This window comes from Seriola lalandi, unplaced genomic scaffold, assembly GCF_002814215.2.
Source record: "Seriola lalandi dorsalis isolate HSWRI2012SDOR001 ecotype SW California unplaced genomic scaffold, Sedor1 jcf7180002054240, whole genome shotgun sequence".
NCBI classification, from domain to species: Eukaryota; Metazoa; Chordata; class Actinopteri; order Carangiformes; family Carangidae; genus Seriola; species Seriola lalandi.
Genome location: NW_019524793.1, coordinates 600662 through 625488, shown reverse-complemented (window position 1 = coordinate 625488; position 24827 = coordinate 600662). Strand labels below are relative to the sequence as shown.

General features: G+C 40.8%; 3 protein-coding genes across 5 annotated transcripts; 2 read left to right on the top strand and 1 right to left on the bottom strand.

Annotated features, from left to right (window-relative positions):
- Positions 1-1964: 1964 nt before the first annotated feature.
- samd1a (sterile alpha motif domain containing 1a) lies at positions 1965-10157 on the top strand. 3 transcript variants are annotated; one of them, XM_023404335.2, is made up of 7 exons: positions 1965-2485; positions 5134-5488; positions 5904-6043; positions 6168-6228; positions 8079-8160; positions 8273-8387; positions 8781-10157. In XM_023404335.2, exons 1-7 carry the CDS (start codon positions 2123-2125, stop codon positions 8925-8927), a joined length of 1263 nt encoding a protein of 420 aa, XP_023260103.1. In that variant the 5' UTR covers positions 1965-2122; the 3' UTR covers positions 8928-10157. The 3 variants fall into 3 exon arrangements, with proteins under 3 accessions (XP_023260103.1, XP_023260102.1, XP_023260104.1); XM_023404334.2 differs by having other exon boundaries at positions 5901-6043; XM_023404336.2 differs by lacking the exon at positions 1965-2485 and adding an exon at positions 3870-4520 and having other exon boundaries at positions 5901-6043.
- LOC111653695 (very-long-chain enoyl-CoA reductase-like) lies at positions 10155-16033 on the bottom strand. The gene is made up of 11 exons (XM_023404353.2): positions 15532-16033; positions 14719-14770; positions 14577-14621; positions 14372-14475; positions 12991-13106; positions 12604-12709; positions 12408-12480; positions 12276-12319; positions 12106-12163; positions 11909-11997; positions 10155-11526 (listed from the first exon to the last, which is right to left on the bottom strand). Exons 1-11 carry the CDS (start codon positions 15697-15699, stop codon positions 11353-11355), a joined length of 1029 nt encoding a protein of 342 aa, XP_023260121.1. The 5' UTR covers positions 15700-16033; the 3' UTR covers positions 10155-11352.
- A 2582-nt stretch (positions 16034-18615) lies between these two features.
- dnajb1a (DnaJ heat shock protein family (Hsp40) member B1a) lies at positions 18616-23512 on the top strand. The gene is made up of 3 exons (XM_023404354.2): positions 18616-19198; positions 20543-21126; positions 21308-23512. Exons 1-3 carry the CDS (start codon positions 18988-18990, stop codon positions 21536-21538), a joined length of 1026 nt encoding a protein of 341 aa, XP_023260122.1. The 5' UTR covers positions 18616-18987; the 3' UTR covers positions 21539-23512.
- Positions 23513-24827: the final 1315 nt, after the last annotated feature.

Sequence of the window (24827 nt, the reverse complement as noted above, 5' to 3'; positions counted from 1 at the left end):
AATGACTAAATCAGAGTTGGTGGGTAGAAGGCAATGCCACTCAATCCACTACAGACACTAAGGCCATCACAATGCTTTCTTTTGTTTTTGTTTTTGCTTCCCATACAAAACTTCTTGTCAATTGTCTTTAATTCTTTTCTATCAGCTAAACACTATCAACTGATCTGTGCTCTTTGAGTTTTTCTCCTGTGTTTGCCTTCTATTTTCATCAAGTTTTCACACACTCTTCATTCAGACATAACACTTTTTACATCTGAGATGTTTTGCGTTCATATTTTCTAATTGTATTTTCAAAAAAAAAGGAAAAAAAAAAGCAAAAACAGAACATTAATCTTTTCCTCATGACCTGGGTACAGTGATTGTGTAGTCTATTGTACCTTTTGGGAAACAATACTGTATATCCTTGCCTTTGACAGTCTTAACTATCTTACCCTCTGGAGAACTTGACAGATACCCTTAGAACACAATGAGTATGTTAAAAAAAATATACATAAAGTAATATTTTGCAAAATGTATCATTCCAATAAAGTTTTACTTGTTAAGACTAATATGTCTGGGTTATATATAAACTCCCATTTCACCTTGCATGATGTCACACTCAGCTAAATTAGGTTAACCACATTTTTAAAAAAAATAAATAATGTTTTTTAAAACATACAAATCTGAGGGAAGATATTTGCAGCTTCAGGCTGCTCTCATGGCGGATCAGAGGAGCAAAATTGTTGGTAGGTGTTATATTCACTGTCCTGATTGTTATTGTGAATGTTTTAAGAGGCTGGCAGGTGCAATTGAATAATGCAGTGTTATGTTCATCCTGTCACAGTACGGGATCAATTACCCAGCCAGCTTTTCAGCATCCCTCTCCAAATGTATCTACACCCTCAGAGCACTCTTTTTTTTGAGGATTGCATCTATCTGCATCACTTATATGTGAAGGGCCTAGAGAGGCTTCCAGATGGTTTGAAAGCAATTAAGATAAAGTAAAAGACCACGTAATGAATAAACCCATTAAAGTATTAAATGTTATGAAGTAATTCATTAATCGATAATTGGAAAATAAATGAGACATTTGGACACAAAAGGCTACAAATGAGTAAATAAACCCAATAAAGATGTAATAAAATGTATGTATTTTAAAAATACATTAAGAAAAATACTTTAAAGGTCCACTTGGTAATCTTCAGACTACATAAATTACAAATATGTTTACATAGTTGAAAAGTTGATTTATCAGTATAAACCTTTTTCTAAGTTTATCATAATTGACAATACACACATATTTACTCTTGTGTTTACAAACATGAGTGAGGTAATCATACCATTAACAGCATCAGAAAACATCTGCATACAGTACAGCTGTATAGTGTTTGCCCCTGTATTTGGGGACTCAATTTAGGAATCACTGCAGGTTCCAATTCTGTGTTTTGGAATTTAGTGGGACTAAGGAGATTTAACCCTAACCCGAACAACTGGATCACAGATTGTGCTTCCAATACAGTAAATTATATAATTCGTGATTTAAAGAAGACCAGCTACAATTTTTAATAAGCACAACAAAAGAGGACATTTTTTTTTTACTGGATTCACTAAAGCAGTATTTTTCTGACCTGATAATCTATTGTCTTTTATTAATTCCTCTTTCACTTCTTCTTCTCGTGATGGGGCAGCAAATGGACTCAGATTCTTAAATTTGATTTTGCAACGCTACAAAATAATAGACCACGTGAATTAGCTTCAGTAACTTCATCAATATATTAATATATATATATATATATATATATATATATATAATATTATATAAATATTTTCTAACTTTTTACGTAAAATGCCACCTTATACACTCATTAGGACGCACATGGGGCCGAGTGCGCGCGCATGTTCCCGTCCAGGACTGCCCATTCCACCTTAAAACCCCTCTCGAGTGAAACTTTTCGCTGTAATCCGTCGGTCCACCTTAAGCGCACACGCAAACGCAGGAGGCGTACAGCGAGGTTTCCGCTTCTCAGTTGGGCTCGGACCGCGGCTCACGAAAAACGCCGTGTGTAACGTGCAAGGTTGACGCACTAAGGTAAGAAAAAAGGAAAAAAAGAAAAAAAACAAGCAAACCAACCGAGCAAAAAAGATGTCTGAATCCAAGTACCGCGAGTGGATCCTGGACACTATCGACTCGCTGCGGTCGCGGAAAGCCCGGCCGGACTTGGAGAGGATTTGCCGAATGGTCCGGAGACGACACGGGTCCGAGCCCGACCGAACCTGCGCAGAACTGGAGAAACTGATACAGGAACAAACCGTGTTGAAAGTTAACTACAAGGGCTCTATATCATACCGAAACGCCGCCAAGGTTCAGCGGAGAAGCAGAAAAAAAGACGATGTAACGTTAACGACGGCTGCGAGAAGGAGCGCGGTGGAAGAAGCCAGTCATTCTGACTTAAGCAACGGGGACAGCGCTTTCGGTCCTGTGGACCAGGACGAGGAGGATTTGGAGGTATGTTGAGGTTGATGCGAGGAGACATGTTTAACGAGCTCACATCTCATTGTCATATCACGTCATAGCAAATTAACAGGTGGAGATATAAGCACGTTGCGGGCTGTGTGTGGTTTGCAAAATAAACGTCTTTTTGTTTTGTGTCTGTACACGGGGAGTGGTGAGGGGAGTGATTTGCAAGTGCACCCAAAACTGCCGCAGACGGGGAGCGGCGGTTGGACCTCGCTCGAGCGCTGCCGAGGTGGAGAAGAAAAAAAACAGAAGGTGCGCGTGTACTCAGAGTGTGGCATATTTTACGTAGCCCCGGTTGAAAAGCACTTTAAACGGACGATGCAGACGAACAAGCAGAAGACAGGAAAAGTTACACCGTCCTGTCCGTCCGCAACAGCCCGGTTGAGCCTCCATTATCAGCAGCAGAAAGCGCTTTTCAAGCCCCAAACTCGGCGTTGAGCGAAGGGGAGGAGGGAGGAGGGTGGGGGGAGGCTGTGTCAAGCTCACAAGAAACGAGTAGCTTGAGCCCGGAAGTTGAAGAATTGCTTTCATAAATAAGAGCGTCAAAATTCGCGTTCGCCAATGAAAGTTTTATTTTGAAAGCTGAGGGCGGAAACATGTGTTTTCATTCTCACTTACTTGTCAATGTGGGAGTGGGTGAAGGAAAAAAAGTCTTAAACACCGCGGATGTAGGAGCCTGATGGGGGACGCTGGGACATTGTTGGGTTGTTGATTGTGTTTTTTTTCCTAGGAAGAAAACGAGCACAGCGATCCCAGGCAAAACAGCAAATGAACCTAGAACCATGCCCAGACACACACATATTTCGTCTGTCCGTGACGAGATGTCACCCCTTCCGTCTGGACTTTAAAATATGCCCATCACTATGTATTGTCCCGTAAAACAGCAAGAAAACCGATCATTATCAGTGCCAAAGTACTCATAATAAACGTATATGCAGTTCATGTGTGCAAACTCCGTCTATTTCTCGAGTGATGTACGATTGCCGACGCAGTGCATAAAGTCGAACCCCTAGCTCCATTGTCGGACACGGTTCCAAGCCCGGTCACGTCTAATGCTTGGTGTTAGCTGTTGTTATGGCCTCTCTCGTCCCGTACAGCAATGGCATCCCTTCTCCGTGTGTGTCAACTATTTGTTGACAGTATTTTAAGATGAACCACAGCACTGCAAAGTAATGAAATACAGGAGCCAGTAACAATGTGTGAGACCTGAAGTAACGTAAAGCGACCGCAAACTGTTCGTCCAGCTCTAGATGGCGGATGCGCCTGTCCGATTTGGGTTAAGCTGAGATCAAATTGACTTTGTTCCCTGAAAGGCGTGTGTGTCGCTACAAAACGGACGCCTGGTTACTTTGGACTGGCTGCTTCTCGGGGCTTGTTATCCAGGTTTTACCCGAATACGAGGGTCAAATGTAGACAGTGACGTGTCCGATAACGGACTCATTTGCGTTACTCTTTCTGTTCCGTCGCTTTTACAGTAAATCGTTGACCCGGTGCAAAGTCAAAGTAGACTATAATCGAAGCGGCTGGTGCTCGCTGTGATCGGAGTGCTGCGTTGATCTTCCTGTCGAGTTAAAGCTCGTTTTTTTTTTTGGTATCTCCGATCTGCTTTACCGCGGCTCGGCCCCGGGAAGCGCTCCGGTAAAGACCACAGACACAATGGCGAGGTCTTTACCGCGGCTCCCCAACTCCATGCGCACTTTGGAGGAAATTTGAGAAAAACCAAAAAAAAAACCGCCTCCCATCGGCCCTGTGCTCCCGTGTGTTACAATGATCAGTCATAAGGCCTGTAAAGACGGGGACGCACCGAGCATATCGGCTGTGTTTGTGAACCGAGATGAGAATCATGCTGGATTGAGATCCTCGGCGGCATCGTGTTTTTGTGACCGTGTCTCGGTGAAAGTTATGTGAAATGCAGTGCGATGGGGTGAATGCCATACAAGCGGCTCCTCTCACAGGAGCGGGGCGGGCTTTAGTGCGCTCTTGTGCTCGACTGCTGGGTCTTGGACACGCAGTCGCACACAAGGTAATTTTTCACTCAGGGCGCCGTCGACCCCCCCCCCCCAACAAAGGAATGAGTGCGTACGTAAAAACTAGTTGTATGCAGTCACATAACGTTATACAGCATGTGTTAAATTCTGTGGAGACACATTTGAGGTGGCAGGGCTCAGACTGCCTGCGGAGAATACACACTGCACCGCGGAAAGGGACGGAGGCATCCAAAGGCAATAATTTACCACCATAGCGGTCAAATTGCGACATCTGTACGAGCGTGTTTTCATGTGACACGTTCAGCCTACAATTAGTACTCAGTTATGACAACAACCCCTAATACCCTTTCAGGGTGTATCGGCTTTTTAAGTTTCTGTTAGATTATGAACTTCATTGTTTATAAAGGCTTTTCTTCCACTGAATTAAATGTTTCTTATTCATTTCTTCACTGAAGCTTAACTCTCCACTGATCCAAGCAAAGATAAAGACATACTTGATCTATGCTTGTTTAATTCTGTACCCACCTGAGATGATTTAAAATGTCATATCATGTAAATATTTCATATAATGTAGTTCATGCAGAGATTACAATAAAAAAAATACATTAGGATAAAATTATATGTTGCACCTATGTTTATGTTTTGTAGGCTGACACCTCTATGGCAATGGACACAGACAGTAATGCAGATGAGGAGGGGGCTGATGAGAGCCGGGATGGGCAGGACGGGCCCTCTCCTGGCCGCACGTATGAAGATGCCGTGGTGCACTGTGCCTCTGTGCGAGCCGCCTCTGCCCCCTGCTCTCCCTCTGGCACTCGGCCTGGCCCCGGCCCTGGCTGCAGCCCTGGCTCGGGGCTGGACTGTGTCTCTTTCCAGAAGGCTGGTGAGAGGCCCAGCTCCTTGCCCCCCTCCAGCCCCAGGGCCCTCGCACACAATGACTGGGCTTATGATTCTGCTGTCTGCCCAGCGGAGCGCCAGCACCCAGGAATGCAGAGAGACAAAGGTATTCACACTGCTAGACACAGTGTAATATGCATACCCGGCATTATGAAGCACTGTAATATTGTTTTATGTGCATGCTTTATGCTTAGTTTTTCCACTGGATATGAGATGGGGATGGAAGCTTTTAACCAACTAGATAATTATTTGTGGGGTGACATAGTTGTTGACAGCAGAAATGCCTTATCTAATGTAAGGTAGACACAGAGTTGTTGGAGAAAATAATGCAGAAAATAATGCATTTCCATTGGCTTGTTTGTGCCAGTTATTGAGGTTTAGTGAAAAATGTCAAAAACGTGTAAGAACTGTCAGTTGAATTAGTTATTAATTATTAAACAAATCATTCGGGTGAATTTAAACTAAATAAGTCAATATGGATGAGATCCATGTGTGATTTAAGTGGTTCACTCTGTTAGCAGCAGCCACGAAGCCAGCAATCAACTCTACCACCACCAGCCCCTGTGCTTTAAAGAACAACGTGAAGAAAGAAGATGGAGGCAAGGTGGAGGATAGCAGCCTTTCGTCTGACCAGTTGGTACCAGACTATGCAGCACGAATGGTAATTGGCCTGTTTTTCCTTTGTGACAAACAACACCACCTGTATGCCTCCCGCTTTGATCTCTCTGCTTTCTACCTGACATTTTCATGTTTCATTTGTTGTTGTTGTTTTGTTTCCGTATCAGGATGAGACCAGGAGTGTAACCGATGGAAGACCACAGACAGTGTCTCTGCCACCTGACAACTGTGAGTTACATAGTTTCCCATTTATAAAGATGCTGTGTAGTCTCCAGTTGTTTTGCAGAAAACAGGTCACTCCACTTCTATCTCTTTTTGGAAAATGGTTTCTAATAAAATACACACATGTTAAGGGCATTACCTGCTGATTGCTTATGTTTCAAAGACCATCCTGGTTATTATTTGGCCTCTAGCACTAGGGCTGCCTGGAGGCTCACTCAAGATTTTTTGAATGCTTCACAAGCTTGTACCGCTGCCGTCGATCCAGGTGGTTCTCACTTTGACTGTTCAAAGTCGTCACTCTGAACATGCTGCCTTTGTGCAATACTGCACCATTAAAGGTAGTGGTGTGTAGGGGTGGAAATCTGCAGACTTGATACAGTTTGATTCTGTCTTGAAGCTGATGCATCTTGATGTCCAGTCAAGAAGAATCACTACATGATCATATGACAAACACAAAGCTACAGAGGGTTTCTAAATCTATCTGTTTAAATGCTTTTAGAGCAGTTTGGTTGATAATATGTATGTTTACATATGGTTCTTAATAATTATGAACTGCTCTATTTATATTTGACCTATATTTTATGTACACGTTTGCCGATAAGCAAGACTACATAAAACTTTCAGATTTTTCTACTGACTTGATGAAAATTTGCTAGAGGTAAAGTTCCCGTCCACCACCTCAGAGATATAAGGTTTGATACCCAGTAAGTTTCGTCTAGCTTGTTTGTATTTTAACAATGAGCACAATTTGTTGTTTGTGTAGTCGGATGCTTACAGAGTTTGTTTCTTTGTTGAAAATCTGAAATTTGACATGCTAGCTTTTAATGCAAGAGAAGTAGTTATAGATTTTTCCTCCTTATTGAGAGATTAACAAGAGACTTCCAAGGAAATGACAAATGCAGCGTAACAGAAAGGAACAACACCAACATATTTTTACCACTGCACAGGTACCATGTCACTGTGTGCTTTACCTGTGCTGGGCCTGGATGTAGTTTGACTGGGATTAGTATCCATGTAAAAAATTGTGGCTTCATGCTTGTCATGCATCACATGCAGGAGAACAGCCTTGGCAGCATCCTGTGAAAGTGGGCTGGTATAGTAAGGGTGCTGTATTAATACTCAGCCACTGTACCCTCACTGTTCTGAACCATGAACAGTCTAATAGAAAAACATAGTGTGCCGTGACAGTAGAGGTCTCAGTGTGGCATATTAGCACCACGGGAAAAGCATCATTTCCATTTTGTCAGAACTCTGCTCCCATTTGTTCAACATCACACCAGTGAATGTCAAGGAACCGAAGCTGCTTATTTAAAACCCCAGAATTTCTTTTTAATTTAATTTAATTTTTATCTAATTTATTTTGCACATTGAATTGGCAAACAATAAAGCACAGTTGTCATATTAACCCTCCTCTGTCTCTCTAATAGTGCGTCTTTTGAACTGAGCTCCCTTTTAATTGCACATTTGAGTAGATCAGGTTTTATGAATGATGTGGGGCCTCAAGATAGACATGTGGCTGTGGCTGGTCATTGCATGTGTCATGTTGATATGACAAGAAATACAAATGGATGGAATTTGCTGTGAAAAGTAACAAGTGCAGAGGTCTCTGACGCCAAGAAAATAGTAATGTTCCCCATATATACTATATATACTGTAATACTGATGTGTTTCTCTTACATTTTGTCAAACCGTAATACAAAGTGAAATTGACTCTGTATTGTGATCATTAAAGAAATACAGTCAGTAATTAAGGTTTCTCCCAGAGCATGTCCTAATTTCCATGAAATGCAGTGCTCTATTGTTGTAAAATTTGCTGATCATTTATAATATTTCATTTTTTTCCATTTTGATTACAGGTGCATTTAAAAAGAAGATAGATATATTGCCTTTTACAACAGCTGAAGACGGTCTTCTGAATGGTGGTAAAGGTGATGAAGTGTGAGTATCTTGTTATTAAACAAGTCTTTACATTCTCCACTGAGATGCATTTTAGCCAATTCATCAGTCATGTCCCCCCCTCCACACTTTTTGTCACCTGATCTTCATCCAGCTCTGTGAAGAAGGAGAAGATGAGCCAGAACTTGTTGCAGTGGACTGTGGCAGATGTGGCCAGTTACTTCTCAGCTGCAGGCTTTCCAGAGCAGGCCATGGCGTTTCGAACACAGGTTAGTGCACCACCACAAGCTGCCACAGAGGGCGCTACATGTATGCTGAAAACCAAACATCCCATCACCCAATTCATTTTTAGAGGCAGTTTATACATAGTGTGTTGCATTGCCTAAAAGAAGTGTGTGTTGTGACCAGTACCAGTTTATTTGTGCACATCGAGCTGCATGGTAAAGGCTGCAAGAAAAGAAAACTGGCTGTCTTGAGAGTGATTGGGAAAATACACTTTTCTCAAGATGACTGTAGGGGTTCAGTAGCCGATATCATTTTTAACACTGAGTCCTGATGGCTCCTAAAATATTAGTAAAATACACTAAGCATTCAGCACCCCCCTTTAGAAACCCAAGGGTGACATTAACTGAGAAGCATGTTTTTTTTTCTCTCACCAACAGGAAATTGATGGGAAGTCCCTTCTCCTGATGCAGCGCAGTGATGTGTTGACTGGTTTGTCCATTCGACTCGGCCCTGCCCTCAAAATCTACGAGCGCCATGTAAAGGTCCTGCAGAGGACCCACTTCCTGGAATACGAAGACCTCTGAAGTGGTGATTCACATGGCAGAAAATGCTGCATTGAACCAAACATGCATGCAGTGCCCTCTCCCATCCGGATCCTGCCACCCACCTTCATATACAGCATATGTAGAGGGTGAGTGGAGGCGGAAATGCTGCGGTGGAATGAACTTTCACTGTGAGAATGACCAGAAACTGAAAGACAGTCATCCTACCTCTCATTACGGTCTTTGGTTTTTAAATAATTGTCATTTTGCCCATGTGACCACATAGTGAAGGGAAGAGACTGCTACGACCAGAGTGTGTTGTAAAGTGGAGGAGCAATGACCTCTCTGCAATAGTAAAAGATGGGTAATGCAGCCAGGGAAGAGGACTCAACCTTGCACCAAGTGCACCACCTATGGGCTATTATACTCATACAGACCAGACTGCATAGTGCTGTAGCAAAGTGCTGTCACAGTTTTGGGTCCACCAGAAAATGTGGGTTTGTTGCGGTTTTGAAATTTCTCCCAGTGTCCTCCCTCTACCTACCACGGTACCTTCTGTCAGTCCAGAAACAGTTTGTAACTCACACAGATCAACAAAAAGCACAGGTGCTGTGCACTTTTCTTTACTCATATGATGGGTTGATGTAAATGTCATCAAAGTGCTGGGGAAGTCAGACTATCTACATATCTGCATCAAAAGTCAACAGAGTCTGATTCCTGACTTATCATGTCACCAATAGCTGCTGATGTTGGATTACGTCTTCAGTGTCTCTGTAACACTGAGATATAACCAATATGATATACTACTACTTGCTGGCAAGGCAATATGATGCGTGTTGGTTTTTTTTTGTTTTATCTTGTTTAGAAATGACTGTGGTCCAACTTAATACAGTTGCATTCTGGGGAACAATTTCACAACGACGTGACCAGAAAATTTGCAGCCTAATGGAATTTGCTTTCATACATAAGCAAAGTAAAGTAATGAACTTGTGGGGAATGTTATTGTGATACTGAATATATTGTTTTACATTCAATCCAGCTGCTCAGTGCCTGTTTGCAGAGCAGATATGTTGATCAAATGCAATATTTTATGTTCTCATCCATTTATAATTTTGTCATGTTTCTCTGTGTTATGATCTAAGCCAGCCACTTGAATTGTAACATTCCATATGATGTAGTCTACATCTGCAATGTATCTCCTCCCCTTTTTATCTGTAACACTGACACTTCTTCCAGAGTCACAAATAAAGTTCGTGTCGCTCTGTTCAGTCACTGGTTTTGTGATACAGTTTATTATCTTTGTATCAACAGTTAAACCTAAAAGCAATTGTTTCAACAGGACCCTTCAGTCTCAATCAAATATCGTAAACAAACTTTGCACTGCAGATAAAATTCCTGCTCAAGACTGAACACTTTCTTCACACATAAAAATTGCAGCAGGAGTATTTTCAGTAACACAAAAATCCTTCATTTATTCTGAAGGTTTAGTTGATGCAGCCTTCTGTGAAATACACATTCAGTGAAAATGGAATAGAAATGGTGAATTAAATTGTCTTTTTTTGTATTTTTCCAGTGTCCTGTATCCAATTTTTTGAAGCACCAAAACATAGTCCAACTTGTTTTGTAGCAGCACAAATTATCAGATTAGTACAAAAATAACAGGTTGGAAAAAGCACCGACTGCACAAAAATGTACAAAAAAACAAAAACCACTGATAATGATTTGTTGACTGAAACTTGGTCTTTTCGCTTTTTCAGCTGAATACCTTCTGCAGTACAATCATCTTGTGTAAATAAGAGGTGTATTTTTGTAGGATGTGTGTGTGCATGCTGTCAGCAGTGTTTTCCCTCTCTATTATTTTCCCTGTGCCAGAAATACACTCGATCCATGTACAGACAAAAAGAAAGGCGTTTTCCTCACCCGTGGTGGAAGACATGGGAATCAGAAAACGATTTCTAATCCAGATCTAATAGAACCACCGTAGTGTAAAGGTCACTTGGATCAGTCAGATCCAATTGTGAGCTGCATGAGGCCACACAGTTATCAGCTCCAGGCTGCATACGTTGACAATCCAGATTACCCCCTTTATTTCCCAGCTCTGTGGGAAACATCACTGAATATTTTAAAACTTATCAAAGGAGCAAAATAAAAATGACATTTTTCATCTCTCTCTTCAAGATCACATACATCATTAAATTAAGACTTTGCTGTATTTAACTCTAAAGGCTTCCCTTGCCAGTAACAGTCCTGCATCCACCAGTCCTGTAACTGCCACTCCTTGTTATGGAGTGACATGCAAGAAAATATTACATGGACTTCATACGACCAAAATGTATCCATGCTGTTAACCTCAGCACACACATTCTGACATCCAAATGGATGTAGCGGCCACTAAAAAGGGACCCAATCAGCGAGGAGTTGGATGCGTGTAGCAACAAAGGTCGGATGTGTGTAGCACTGCCGGGCTCTAAAGGAGGAAGGGGAGTATGGAGGAGCGCAGGGTCGGATAATCTCTGAACTCCTTTAAGTAGCTGCGGTGTTTGCCTCTGGCCCACACAGTCATCTGGATGAACGCCACGAGAGTGAAGAAACCCACTGGCACACACTGGGTCATCACCGTGAAGCCGATCCAGGAGCCCAGCTGTGAGTAATAAGCACACACACACATATTGAGATTTATGGTAGAAGTGTAAATTGTAACCAGTAGATGGCAGCAAAAGTGCATCTTATATTGCAAGGATAAAATACAGTATAAGCTGCCAGGTTACAACAGCGTTTAACAGCTGGCTTCAGTATTTCAGTGTAAAAATGTAAAAATCCTATTGATTAAATTTACCATATTCTTATATACAGATTTGTATTCATAAATACAAGACATTGACAAAATAATAATAAAAAAAAAATCATAGATTATTATGATGTGAAAACATAACTTTTTGGGAAATCTTTTTACATCACCTTTGATTTCATTGAAATTTGAAAATAATTTTAACCTAAAATTGTGTATGAGTGGATCTGCTCACCTCGTATGTGTAGTTCGGACAAGAGACCAGCCAAAAAATCCATGTGAAAGGATTTTTCGTTGGATAAGGAATCTTCTTGGTTTTTGAACCTGAGATGAGAGGGAAACAGAAATTAAACTTCACACTGCTCCTCCTTCTTTAAAATTGACCCTAAAAATGCCAATAAATAGCATCTATCATTGTTACAAAATGCTCACCTGGAGGTTTGAGGTTACGAAGTGTAATGTGGATGGAAAAATTCCCCACTTGACAGAACTGTGAGAATAAAGACATTTGAAGATGAGCATCCATAAGATATCAGGTTTGATATATGGGAAATGACTTTACTGAGTCAGCAAAATACAACTTGCACATATATCAAACTCACCAAGAAGATGTAAAGTCCTATATTCACCTGCTGCTGCCCGTAATCTGTCGATGTTTCACAGAAAAATAGATTAAGATGGAAGTCAACTGCAACTGATGAGTTATAGAGAGAATTGCAGTGGTCAGCACTTACAGGGTGGGGTGTAGAGAGGGTGGTTAATGTAATACGCCATCCAAGCTGCAGAGCACCAGTAATAGCCGCAGTTCTGGAATAGAAAGTGGGCTGTAATAAGTCAGCATGTCATGATAAGTCTGCATATACATTTGATTTAGATTTCTGAGAATAATAAATACCATGTTCAAAAGGTCAAAGTATGCAACTCACTCACCTTAAATATGTTTCTGAGAGGCATGGTCCCATGGGAGATACGATGGACAAACAGTGTCTCCAAAATCCTCTTGACGTAGTGAAAGGAGTGACACATGCAGGCCAAGCTGCAACAGGACACACATACACACACATACACACACACACACACACACACACACACACACACACACACACACACACGTGCACTTACATATTTAGCTATGATTCATACATTGCCCCGCTGCAGTCCATTACACTTGGCCCTGACTCAGTGTCAACACACCAATAAGCTGCACAACCGTTTGTCATGTTGAGGGGGCATTTGTGCAAAGCCTGGGATTGTGTGATACACAGCAGCAACATCGCAACAACAGATCCCTGAAAACATAAGCAAGCTGACACTCACTGTACGATCCACTGCTTGCTGCTGGTGAAGTCATATTTCGGGGAGTAGATGAAGGGGAGGCGGAAGTAGAACATTAAGTAGATGATCAGTGGACCTGCACACTCCGTCAGGAACACCTGGAGTGAGTAGAGAAAACACAAGTGTTTTTAATTTAGTTTTTTCTTGATTTACAACTAGATTCATGAGAAGTGCAAAACGTCGCTCTAACCACTAAAATTATAATCATTTCTCCCACCAGCACTAAACCAGTTAAACCAGCACTTCCTGGTCTAAACCCCCCCGCCAAAGGGAGAACATGCAATTGACACAAGTATCTTGAAGCAAAAACAAGTCTATCTACTTCTCCTCAGGACTGACAACCATTCACTACAGCAATAATAATATTCAACATGTGCCCATGGGGCAAATGAGACACTAAGACAGCTTGTAAAAACAGCTTTTCACAAATGATACAATCAAGCGAAGCAGCACAGCTGACAGTGAAATCGATCCCTGAATCAGCACCGTGAGCAGAGAGCTAGGCTCAACATGCCTGACCAATAGCTACTGGTGATCTCAGCTGTGGCGCTTTCATGCCCCTCCGCCCACACTGGCATAAAGCCTGGCAGGGCGCTGGAGGTTGTGTCAGGGTTGGTAAGGACAGGGTATGTAGAGAGTGGGTGGGCAAGGTTGAGTAAAGAGGTGCAGTGAAAGGCAAATGAGAGGTCATGGGGATAAACACCTTGGGGAGAAATGGGGCCATGAGATTATATATCCTGGGACAGAGGACAGGCCGAGCGGGAGGTGAGAGAAAAACGAACCACAGCAAATCACCTCTATCTGTCACTGTGCATTGACATTTATATTCAAGAGTTATTGAGTGGGTGAGAGAGCGTGTGTTTATATTTAAAATACAAGCACATGTACTTGGATCAGAACTCAAAGACCATACCAGTGGTTTTGCATGCTTTTAATCCTCTGACTGCAAATCACACTCTGCAGACCGTTTTGAAAAGCAATCCTCTTTCCCTGCCAGTGATCTGATAAAAACAAACACTGAATTCTTGAACTAGTTTGTTGTAGGCTAGCTAAATCATACCCAGAAAAAAAAAAACATGCAAAAAAGGACCATGGGTAATCACGCAGTTTCATGCAATATAAACGTTGATGTTCAGAGAATCAGATCTTGAACGTTCAACAGATCAAAACACACACACTCAAAACTGAATTAAGACACACTCAAATCTTGGCAAGGCCCGGTGGACGTTTATTACCAGATACCTAAGGAAGGTGTGAATAAATCAAAAACACATAGTATGCTTTGATAATAGCTCACAGCAATGTAAAGCATCGACTAACACATGCAACACCGCTGTACAGTTCTAATATACATTGCACTCACAGTTCCCCATGTGAGCTGGGGTCCCAGGTCAGTGAAGTAGAAGCTGGCTGTGGTTCCCACAGGAAGTGTCTGGAGGACGTCCTCATCCCTGAGACACTTGGCCTCTGAGAAACATGACAGAAGAGACCAGACAACATCACATAAATTCACAACCACACTTATCGTTCAACAGAGTTGCAGAATTTATGGAGAAAAGCACACATACTGGGATCCAAGCGCAGGGATTGTCTGGCTGGATACCACTTTGGATCTGTCGAAATGGAAAAGGGACTTCACTCATGGCTTTTGTTTGTTTTGTTTGGCTTTCACTGTAAATGAAAATGTCTTCATTTCTTAAATTTACTCACATGATTTATGAAACAAAGCTTTAATATCCAAAATAGTGGCAGTTGGCTCCACCTGAAATCAAAATGTAAAAATAAGCCATACTCAAGATGGTATCAGCAACAGTAGTACGCCATACTGACATTTACAAGTCAATTTACGACTAGATATACAAGAGCAGAAGTCACCAGTTTTACTTTCTTGCAGAAGTTTTCATTTGTTTTGGAATTTGTCAGACTTGCATTGAAGCTTTTTCATCTGCAATGCGATCCCTCTTGTTTTTGACACGACTCTGCACATTTGCACAAGCTGCTAATCATATGTGTGTGTGTCTGCCCGCTCGCTCGCCTGTTGGCCCTGGTGCAGCACATGGCACGTACTGTAGCTGGAACAGAAAATTCCAGTCAGATGAAGAGGGAATTCTCACCTCCTAACTGCAACCCTCGCTCAATAGAAACGTAACTGATAATGGCTGCACTTGACCAGGCCGCGCGTGAAGTAGATGATTATCTGTAAAATTACCCCGTCTGCTGATAGTGATGACTCTGTGCTTCTTGAGCTAAAACAAACACGTTTCCTCTGACTTCACTGCAAAGCAATCACAGTCTTTGCTCGTGCTACTTTTAGAACAGACGTAAGCTGTTTTAAATCATGTAACTGCGAGGTGATGAAATGTAGTCGTTTATCATAAAATCTTAGTTCTCAAGCAGCTTTTGGTGACTTTTGTACAAGACTTAAACATCTATAATCACAGGGTATTATTAGTCTCCTAAAATCGTTATGGTCAATATAAAAGGTGAGTGTAATCAGAAACCCTTGATCATGCGGACACTCACCTTATCCAGCAGCAAGAGTTTCTCCTTGGTCTTTTTGTCCAAGATCTCCACCTCAAAGTAAACTGTCCTTTTGGCCTTTTTGGGAGGTTTCGGTTTTGGCCTTGGGGTAGATTTCTTCTCGGTTTCTGTTCCAGTCACAGTCTTTGCCTCTAAGGCGAGAACATCCATGATAACGTTTGATCCCAACCCTCAGTAGCCTGTTGAAATAATCTGTGGTGGCCTCCACTAGTGAAATGCAGCAGCTCCCTGCTCTTCCCTCAACAGAACTGCCTGTCCAGCTGAAGTGTGTCTTCTTTGGTGTCTTTTGGACTCTCGGAATAGCCCTTCAGCTCCAGAGGAAGAGTGACGGAAATATGTGAGATCATAAACACTTTTTTCCCCCCCCAGATGGAGTGTATGTACGTTAGAGAGAGTGTTGGAAAGTGACAGTGAGGAGGAGCAGCAGGAGAGCTGGAACATGAAGTGAACCTGCTCCTCACCTGAATAGCAGCCTCTTCATGATCCACAACCCCCCACCCACCACCCCTTCATGCAACAAAACGCACCGAAGACGAAACTGGAGAGCCCTAAGACATAATCCATAGCGCGCCATTTGCAAGGCTAAATATAAGTTGCCTGATTTGCTCTGCAGCGGCTTGGTAACCTTGGGAAGCCACATACGGCCCTACCCAGTGTCAGATGCCAGTGTGCTCTCATTAGACCTATAAGACACATCTCTTGTCTGCTCTGCTCCTCGCTTGGTTACGCAGTGACGGGCTCCATTAAAAGCCTGATCGACGGGATGAAAGACCTCCACATGCCAACACCCCCTCCACCCCCCACCACCACCACCCTCCCTCCTGCCAGACCACCTGTGAGGCTGGTATTCTTTTCTCTTCCTGACCTCCAGAACAAAGACAAACATGTTTATTTCAGTGCCTGTGTGGTGGTTCAAGGTTTGTGCGCTGAATGAGCAACATCATTTCCAAAATACTTCAGGCAGGTTTGTGGTGGGAGGAGGAGGGTGTAGAACAGGCTGATTGGGAGAAGATCAGAGATGCCTTTCATCGCACGGGGTCAACTCAATCATTGTACAAAGCCAACTGCATATCTATATTCTGTGGTCTATTTATAACCAGTAGCCCAAGCCAGCAGCAAGCAGCGGTATCACTGTTTGCATTCCAAGATCATTTTTTACTCTTGTGTTACAAAAATCCCTCTGCGAACACTAATCCTCCTCATATTGATTATCAGAGACACTAACATGAATGTGAACAAAAATCTCAAACACATACTGAAGTTCAACTTTCAAAGGTCGTAACAGTTAGATCTGATATGAGGCTACAACATGGAGCTCAATGGGATCAGTGATCCTCAGAGTGCTGCGGTCAGAGTCCCCTTTACTCTCCAGTAGAAATGTATGTGGTGACACTTTAAAATGCCCTGTCATTCCTGATGTACTTAAAAGCTTGACATTAAAAGAAGGGTTAAATTCAGGCCAATAAAATTAATTTTGGATGGTTGTTCATAAATGTATTACTTTATATATAAACATAGAAAATAAGTTTTAAGTATAAAAACAAATTTAAATAATTTCTAATCATTTATTGTAAATTTTCATTCATGAAACTCTGTTTTACCCTCTCTTCTATAAAATATATCACCTACGTGAGACTTTTTGTTCATTTTTTTGGTGAAACCGTGTCACAGAGCTTTTGAATTAATGTTGGGAACACTCTGGAGTCTGTAGTTCTGATTAAGAACACGATTACTGATGTCAACCTGCCCACCCTCCAGCACTTGTGGACCTCCTGAGTCAGGAAACAGGCTGGGTAAATCATTGCAGACAACTCACACTCTGGATATAACTTATTTCAACTTGTCACCTCCAGTGGGCACTACAGAGCACTTTACAACCAGGCACAAGGAGAGTTTCTCTCCACACACCAACACACCCATGAACACTAACTTTAGCCATGTGAGGCCTCAGTGCAGCCCATCTATAATAACAATAAATGCCTGTACATATTAGCTGTGTGTTTATGTTTGCTCATGTTTGTTTGGCTTTGTTGTCTTGTTCTAGTCACTGTGCAAATGTATACCTTGTGTGTGTCAACAGCCTACAGTTTATTAAGTACATCAACTGAGACTAATGCAGTTTAATCCAGCAGCCATGCAATAAATCCTACCTTCATGAAGGGTATCATTTTTGTTTTTTGTTGAAGCTGTTTTTCAGCTTTGGGGTTATTTTGGAGACAGAGGTCTGTGGTGCTGTTGTGTTATACTGACAGGTGTTTCTAATATTTTGTAGACTGAAGGTAGACTGAATGACATTAGGACCTCCACTATGGTAGATTTTATTGCAGGTTGTTGTATTAGACTACATTAGTTTTAGCTGGTTGTACCTAATAAACTTGTAACTTGGCCAATACGTTGATGCTGATTCTGATTTTATTCATATTATCTTACAAATATACAATGCCATATAAAAATATACTAAAATATTTTATTTCATAGGTCAACTATTTCGTCATTTTTTAAGTATGTCCTGAAAAGCACAATGTGGTTTGGTATTAATTACAGGAAAAATGGAGACAAAGTTGTGAGACTGTTATTTTTGTTTGTTCATTTAGTTGTGGTGAGTCTATCATTGACCTTCAGATGGATTGCTATGCTAGAAATTTCATGTTTAAAGGAAGAAATTGTAATTCAATAAAATCTGTTGCCAAACATAACTGACATTTCTATTCCAGACCTATGGACACTATAAAGTAGCAAGTGCATTTTATTACTGATTTCAGCCCACAGTGTGAAATGAGCGAGCGTGAAATGTTATGGCCGCATTGACAGTAAAAGCAGTGAAAGCTGGAAGAGCTGAAGCACTTGCGCCTGCGTACTCATATCAAAAATTACTAGAAGGGTCAATAGTTGATGCACATTGCAGTTAATTTAATCTAGACAACCAAACTAAGGTGCTTTCATTCGGAAAAGCCTCTGTTAAGTAAATTCATTTTAAGATTTTGGTTTAAAGACAAACCTGACCACTTCTCGAGGTCTAGTGTGGCTCAAGCGAAGCCGGAAGTTGCTGGGAGTGAGTCCTCTCGGCTCGGTAGTGATGACACACATCAGCACCAGCTTCTTCCAGAAGTTTCCTCGCTCGGTTTCCAGCTCGGCGGTAGCAGCTCGGACACACCTGTACGAACACTTTATATGTGGTTGTGTAGTTCAAGTTAAGTGACATTTTTTTCTGGGCGCGGCGCAGGGTTATAAGTTGTCTACTGTGACTGACAAGTGAGGAAAGCTAACCGTGACCGCTAGCTAGCCACAAGCTGCAGCAGTGACAGCTGTGGAGCCTGTGTTTAACCTGTCCCGCACACACAGGACACGCTGGTTGTGTCGCTGGAACTGAGCAGAAATTGAAGCAACTGCGTTGATAATGTTTTTATGACGTGGAAGAAGAAGTGACTGGTCATTGTAATGGGTAAAGATTACTACAAAGTGCTAGGAATAGCCAAAGGTGCGTCCGAAGATGAGATAAAAAAGGCGTACAGAAAACAGGCCCTGCGCTGCCATCCTGACAAGAACAAGTCTCCCGGAGCAGAAGATAAATTCAAGGAGATTGCTGAAGCCTATGATGTCCTCAGTGATGCCAAGAAAAAGGACATTTATGATCGCTTTGGAGAAGAAGGTAACTGAACTCCTCTCCTCACAACTTGCACATTGTTTAGTAGTTTGTGCCATTACTTTTCACACAACTCCTAGTGTTTAGTGTAATATTCAACAAACCTCTATTGGCACTTTTAACTTTCTGATTGTGTTGCATCTAGCTGATAAACTGGTGCATCCTCCCAATCGGTCATTGCTGTGTCTGGTATCTTTCTGCACCAGCAGCCAGACAATGCAAAGGGGCGTGTGTGTACAATAGGAGTAGCTGGAGAATTTACTGGAAACAACGAGTTCTTGCCTGACGTTTCAGTCTGTCACTGGAGTGATGATTCCGGTTTAACCCGTTCAAAAGTGAACAGATTTGTGACATCAGGCTGTGGCAGAGACACAGACACAGATTTGACGACTTTTGGGCGTTTAAAAGCAAAAAACAAAACCGGAACTAAATTCTTTTTGAACTTCTATTCCTTGCAGGATGGTCATTTCTAGTCTTTCAACCAATTAATATTTTCATTATCAGTTTACACTTTTAAATTCTGTAGGGGTTAATAATTTGCTGGTAAAAGTAAATATAGGTAAGCATGTTAATATTAGCATTTGTTAGTTCTAACTTGAAAACAGTAATATTTTCGCTATCATTTCTTAATTAATGATAAAAACTGATGTAATTAAAGTAAGTCAAGTAATTAATTGAATTGCTGTTAAATGAATAACTGATCAACAGATTGATTGACAGATGATTGTTGGAGCACTATTCACCCCTAAGTGCCCACCCATTATTTCAATGCTGTGTCGAGCCAAGTATGACTGGTTTATATGTAAAAGCTTTTGGTACTTACACAGAGGCCTTTATTTATTTACAACTTGAGCTCAACTAATAATGGATTTTTAAAACTGGTGTCTGTATTGATATTCAAAAGTCTAAAGAATCAGAAAACCATTTGTTGGCTGACATAAGTTTTTATCTCAAGGATATGAAATATGTTGATAAGCATTCCTTTAATGCTGAAACAATTAGTCTTTTAATCATGTGAGGATCAGCTGTTTTTGAAATCTTTGGTCTCAATGGTCACAACCGTTTTTTTCTTCAGGATGTTTTTAGTTTTTTGACCCCATATACACTAAATGATTAATCAGTTTATCAAGAAAATAATCTGCCGATATATCAATGTAATGTAAATAATAAGTAATTGCAGCCCTACATCCCTTCAATTTGGTTATTAAACAATTTTCACACAGATATTAGTGTGTGTTCTAAATTGCATTTTTTTTTAACTTATTTGGCAATAAATAATCACTCAATAGTTATTGTCAAAAGCGTGCAGTCCCAGATCTTCGATGTTTCTCCTTGTCTTTTCCTCCTCAGGATTAAAGGGTTCGGCTGGTGGTGGAGGTGGAGGACACAGTGGTCCAAGCTACAACTACACCTTCCATGGAGACCCACATGCGATCTTTGCTGAGTTCTTCGGAGGCCGGAGCCCGTTCGATCATTTCTTCTCACAGAATGGGGATGATGACATGGACATCCAGGACCCCTTCTCAGCATTTGGCATGGGAGGAATGGGTGGCATGGGTGGGTTCCACAGGTCGTTTAAATCCCACCCAGGAGGCCCTCACAGAGCACACGAGAAGAAGAAGGACCCGCCCGTGGTGCATGAGCTGAAGGTGAGCCTCGAAGAGGTTTTCTCAGGCTGCACCAAAAAGATGAAGATTTCTCGCAAGAGACTCAACCCGGACGGCTGCACCATACGTAACGAGGACAAGATTTTAACAGTCGACATCAAACGTGGCTGGAAGGAGGGGACAAAAATCACCTTTCCTAGGGAGGGAGATGAAACTCCCACCAACATTCCTGCAGATGTGGTGTTTGTGGTCAAAGATAAACCCCACCCGGTGTTCAGAAGAGAAGGCTCAGATATAATTTACCCTGCAAAAATATCACTCAGAGAAGTAAGTAAATGAGGATATCAGAACAGACATACATTTTTCCTTTTCATGCACAGGGAAAAAGACAAAAAATATTACCTGTTCCAGTAGCATTTTGACTAAAGATACTTAAAATTTAAACAAACATTGGAGGTTTTATCTCTTTGTCTAATTACCTCGTTTCCCATTCTCTCTCTATCTCCAGGCGTTGTGTGGATGCACCGTCAACGCCCCGACACTGGACGGCCGGACCATCACTGTGACTTCCAGAGACGTTGTCAAACCTGGAATGAAAAAGCGCATTGTTGGAGAGGGGCTGCCGCTTTCCAAGTGCCCTGAGAAGAGGGGTGACATGATCTTAGACTTCACCGTTAAATTCCCTGACAAACTAGGCCAAAGCACACGTGATGCACTTAAGCAGATACTTCCACCATGACTTGAAACAATGACAAAAATATAATAAAAATATAGCAAGTTAACATTTCCAGTGACACTCTCCAGTGTATCATCACATTTCGGCCTGGACAATTGATGCAGAGGGCAGATTTGGTTGTGTCTCTTCTTAACCCAGTATCCAGTCAGTTTAATGAGTGTCTTAAGGCCTGGAAACTGACAGGACAGTTGACTTTTCGCTTTGTGTGTGTGCATTCAGCTGAGGTTGAGTAACAGTGTTAAGTAACAGCCTGCCACAATGTCAGATTCAAGTCATTAAGTAAACAGTAGGAGGTATATGGTGTGTATATAGGTATTCATGCAATGTGTCAAGTGATAGGTTATGGTTTGGCTGCAAAAACGAGAAACCAAGATGGTTTTTTAAGACTTAAATGAATTGTACCACTTGAAAATTTAGTTCAGTAACAGAGGATTTGGTTTCACTGCAGCGGTTTTTGGGAGTGCTTTGACAGAGCACAGAGCCAGCTAATTTACTATACCTCAGGTGCACTCACGCATGCTTGAATGTAGCTATAACTACATTAATCAACAGGATACGACTTTGGTTGCTGTTAGATAAAACTGACACTTAAATACTGTGTGGATCCTGAGAAGTGAAAACATTAGTGTTTTACATACGGATGCACTGATTTGACCATTAGCATCAGCACTAATACTAAATATATTAAGTGGATCAGCATTAGCCAGATGTGACAGTTACAGTTTCTTTGTCAGCGTCATAATAAAATTCAGTCTTTGGTTACACTATTTGTAGGGCTACACCTAACTGTGGAAATCTTCATCTCCACTGAGTTCCACGCAGTGATAAAGCATTATAGAGATTTTAAATTTAGAAAACAGGGAGCACTTATATCAGATCGGTACTCTGTCAGCAGATATCTGAGTTAATGGATCAAAAAGGAGAGAAAAATCAGATTGGTGCATCCCTGGTGTTTAAGATGGCACATCTTGCAAAATGTTTACTTTTACTATCTCTTGTAGTACATCACTTTATTATGTAAAATATTTGACTTTTGTGCCAAATAATAGTCCCCTATGTAATTATAATATATGTATGTGTGTCTAAAAGTCTATCGAGAGCATGTGTGTGTCCTGTCATGTGCGACCAACAAATTACCAAAATCTTATCCTTTGAATCGTACCCCCTGAAGATGCACAGCGTATATGATAGTTCAGTTTCTCGTCATATGTTATTACTTTGTCAGTGAGGTTTGTTTTTTTTGTTTGTTTTTTCTTTCACACATAACAGGGTATAACCCTGGTGCATTAATATGGTACCAGGATCACTCTTTCAGAGATTGAGATGTGAAAATAAGTTTAAGCCCCTGACTTAAAGGCCTGAATATATTTTTGTTTGATTATTCTGTCTTATATCATACCTTCTCTTATAGCTCATACCTGACAGCATTTGCTCCAAGATGTACAGTGTCTGGAAATATTTAGTTTCACAGTTCAGTATTGAACTCTGTGTCTCTTTCAGCCCTGTGTAGCTTTGACTGTCGTGACGATGGAAGTTAGTAAACCAGTTGGTTCATTTGCACATTTTAAGTATTTTTGGTGTTGATGTGATTGTCAGAAGAGACGAAACAAACTTCATGACGGTCATTACTTGCCTCATCGTGCTCCTGCTGGAGTTTTAAGTTTCTAACACAAACATGTGGTTTAACATGAATGTAGAGATGTGTAATCTCTGTAATGTTTAACTTTTTTGTTTTAAAAAAGGATAATTGTTTTTTTTTCTTAAAATGTTTTCCTTTTTAAGGGAAAAAGGTGTAAGCATTATTTTTGTTTTACTTCTTGTTTATGTAGTTTTGAAATTCTTCAGGGCGTGATTCAGGATGTTATGATTTTTCACAACAAAGCTTTTATGAATTGATAATGGGATGAAAACTTTTAATAGATCTTTCCTATGCTGTGATGATTTGCATTTCCACATTAAAGAAACTGGCAAACCAAACGGCAAATATCTCATTGATTATATCCTGTATGCTTTAATTATTAAAGACATTTTAACAATTAAAGTATTCCTCCCTAAACCCTTCTGTCAAATATCACTGTATTTATGCTCTCCACTATAGATAGTTACCATCAGATATTTTTGTCTATATTGATGTACTAATCTATTATTTATTTTTCATTCAATATAATTAATAAAAAGAGCATTTTCTTTGCCATCGCCAAATATCTCTCTCAAAAAAAAAAAAAAAAGTAAGATTCACCTCTTGTACACAAACAGCTGCATTAGTGATTGTGTTTAAAACAAGCACATGTATAGTGCCCGCTTATGGTCAAGGTTTTATTTTGAAGGTTTTAACCGGAAGTGTGACTATGGCTATGTGTCTGCCTTGATATTAGTGACATTGCAATTAAGGCAGGATAATTCTAGATTATATCTTTGTCATAACTACACATGCGACTGACTAAATCAAATAGTAACAGAAATAGAAATGCAGTATCAGACATTGCATCTTTTTTCTCTTTGATGAACAAAGTAGCTTTTAAAGACTGTTAGTAGTGCACATAATCACAGTACGAGCCTTGCACTGCAAGTACACCGTCTGCAGCCTATCAAAATTAATTTATAATCATGGGTTTCCCTGCAGCATGCACTTCTGGCTACAACCTTCAAAATAAAACTTTTACAATAGTCAGGAGTACTTACACCCCGTGACCGCCAGAGGACAGTGTATACTCACGTCTATCAACTCTCTCAACCGAGAAGCTATACTCTCGGTTTTCAGATTTGAAATGTAACTATGTACTACTGTACAAAATAAAGTGCAAACATGGCATTAAAATAAAAATTTTGGTATGAAAGTACAAATTTCATGTACATGTACTTTAGTATACCCCGATTGTGTTTTATAGGGAAACATTTTACTTTTTTAATCCACTATATTTATCTGACACATTTAGTCACTAGTTACTTTAAGAATTAGGATTTTAAGATATGATGCTTTGTTATCCATTAAACTACCCAACAGTTTAAAGTAAAACTGAAACCATTTGTTGATCAATCAAAATTAATTGGCAGCTATTTTGATAATAATTTAAGTCATCCTCATGCAAAAAGTACTAAACGTTTAATAGGCCCAGCTTCTCAGATGTGGGAAATTTCTTCTTTTTCTTTTAATTATTAAAAAATGTATTTCAAGTAAAAGTAAAATTAAGTAAGTAAAAGTAAAATAACAAAACAATAACATACAATTTTGCTAGCTAAAATAACAGCAGGCAAACTAATCCCGCATAAACTGCACAGCAGCTGTCCAAAG

Excerpts from the sequence above, each read along its gene's own strand:
- LOC111653695 (XM_023404353.2), bottom strand. The coding sequence starts at position 15,699 with ATGGATGTTCTCGCCTTAGAGGCAAAGACTGTGACTGGAACAGAAACC. Across the intron at positions 14,622-14,718 it reads AGCTTTGTTTCATAAATCAT|ATCCAAAGTGGTATCCAGCC; the intron begins GTGAGTAAATTT and ends CCATTTCGACAG. Across the intron at positions 11,998-12,105 it reads TCGTAACCTCAAACCTCCAG|GTTCAAAAACCAAGAAGATT; the intron begins GTGAGCATTTTG and ends CTCTCATCTCAG.
- samd1a (XM_023404334.2), top strand. The coding sequence starts at position 2,123 with ATGTCTGAATCCAAGTACCGCGAGTGGATCCTGGACACTATCGACTCG. Across the intron at positions 6,229-8,078 it reads GTCTCTGCCACCTGACAACT|GTGCATTTAAAAAGAAGATA; the intron begins GTGAGTTACATA and ends TTTTGATTACAG. Across the intron at positions 8,388-8,780 it reads CCATGGCGTTTCGAACACAG|GAAATTGATGGGAAGTCCCT; the intron begins GTTAGTGCACCA and ends TCTCACCAACAG.
- dnajb1a (XM_023404354.2), top strand. The coding sequence starts at position 18,988 with ATGGGTAAAGATTACTACAAAGTGCTAGGAATAGCCAAAGGTGCGTCC. Across the intron at positions 19,199-20,542 it reads TGATCGCTTTGGAGAAGAAG|GATTAAAGGGTTCGGCTGGT; the intron begins GTAACTGAACTC and ends TTTCCTCCTCAG. Across the intron at positions 21,127-21,307 it reads CAAAAATATCACTCAGAGAA|GCGTTGTGTGGATGCACCGT; the intron begins GTAAGTAAATGA and ends CTCTATCTCCAG.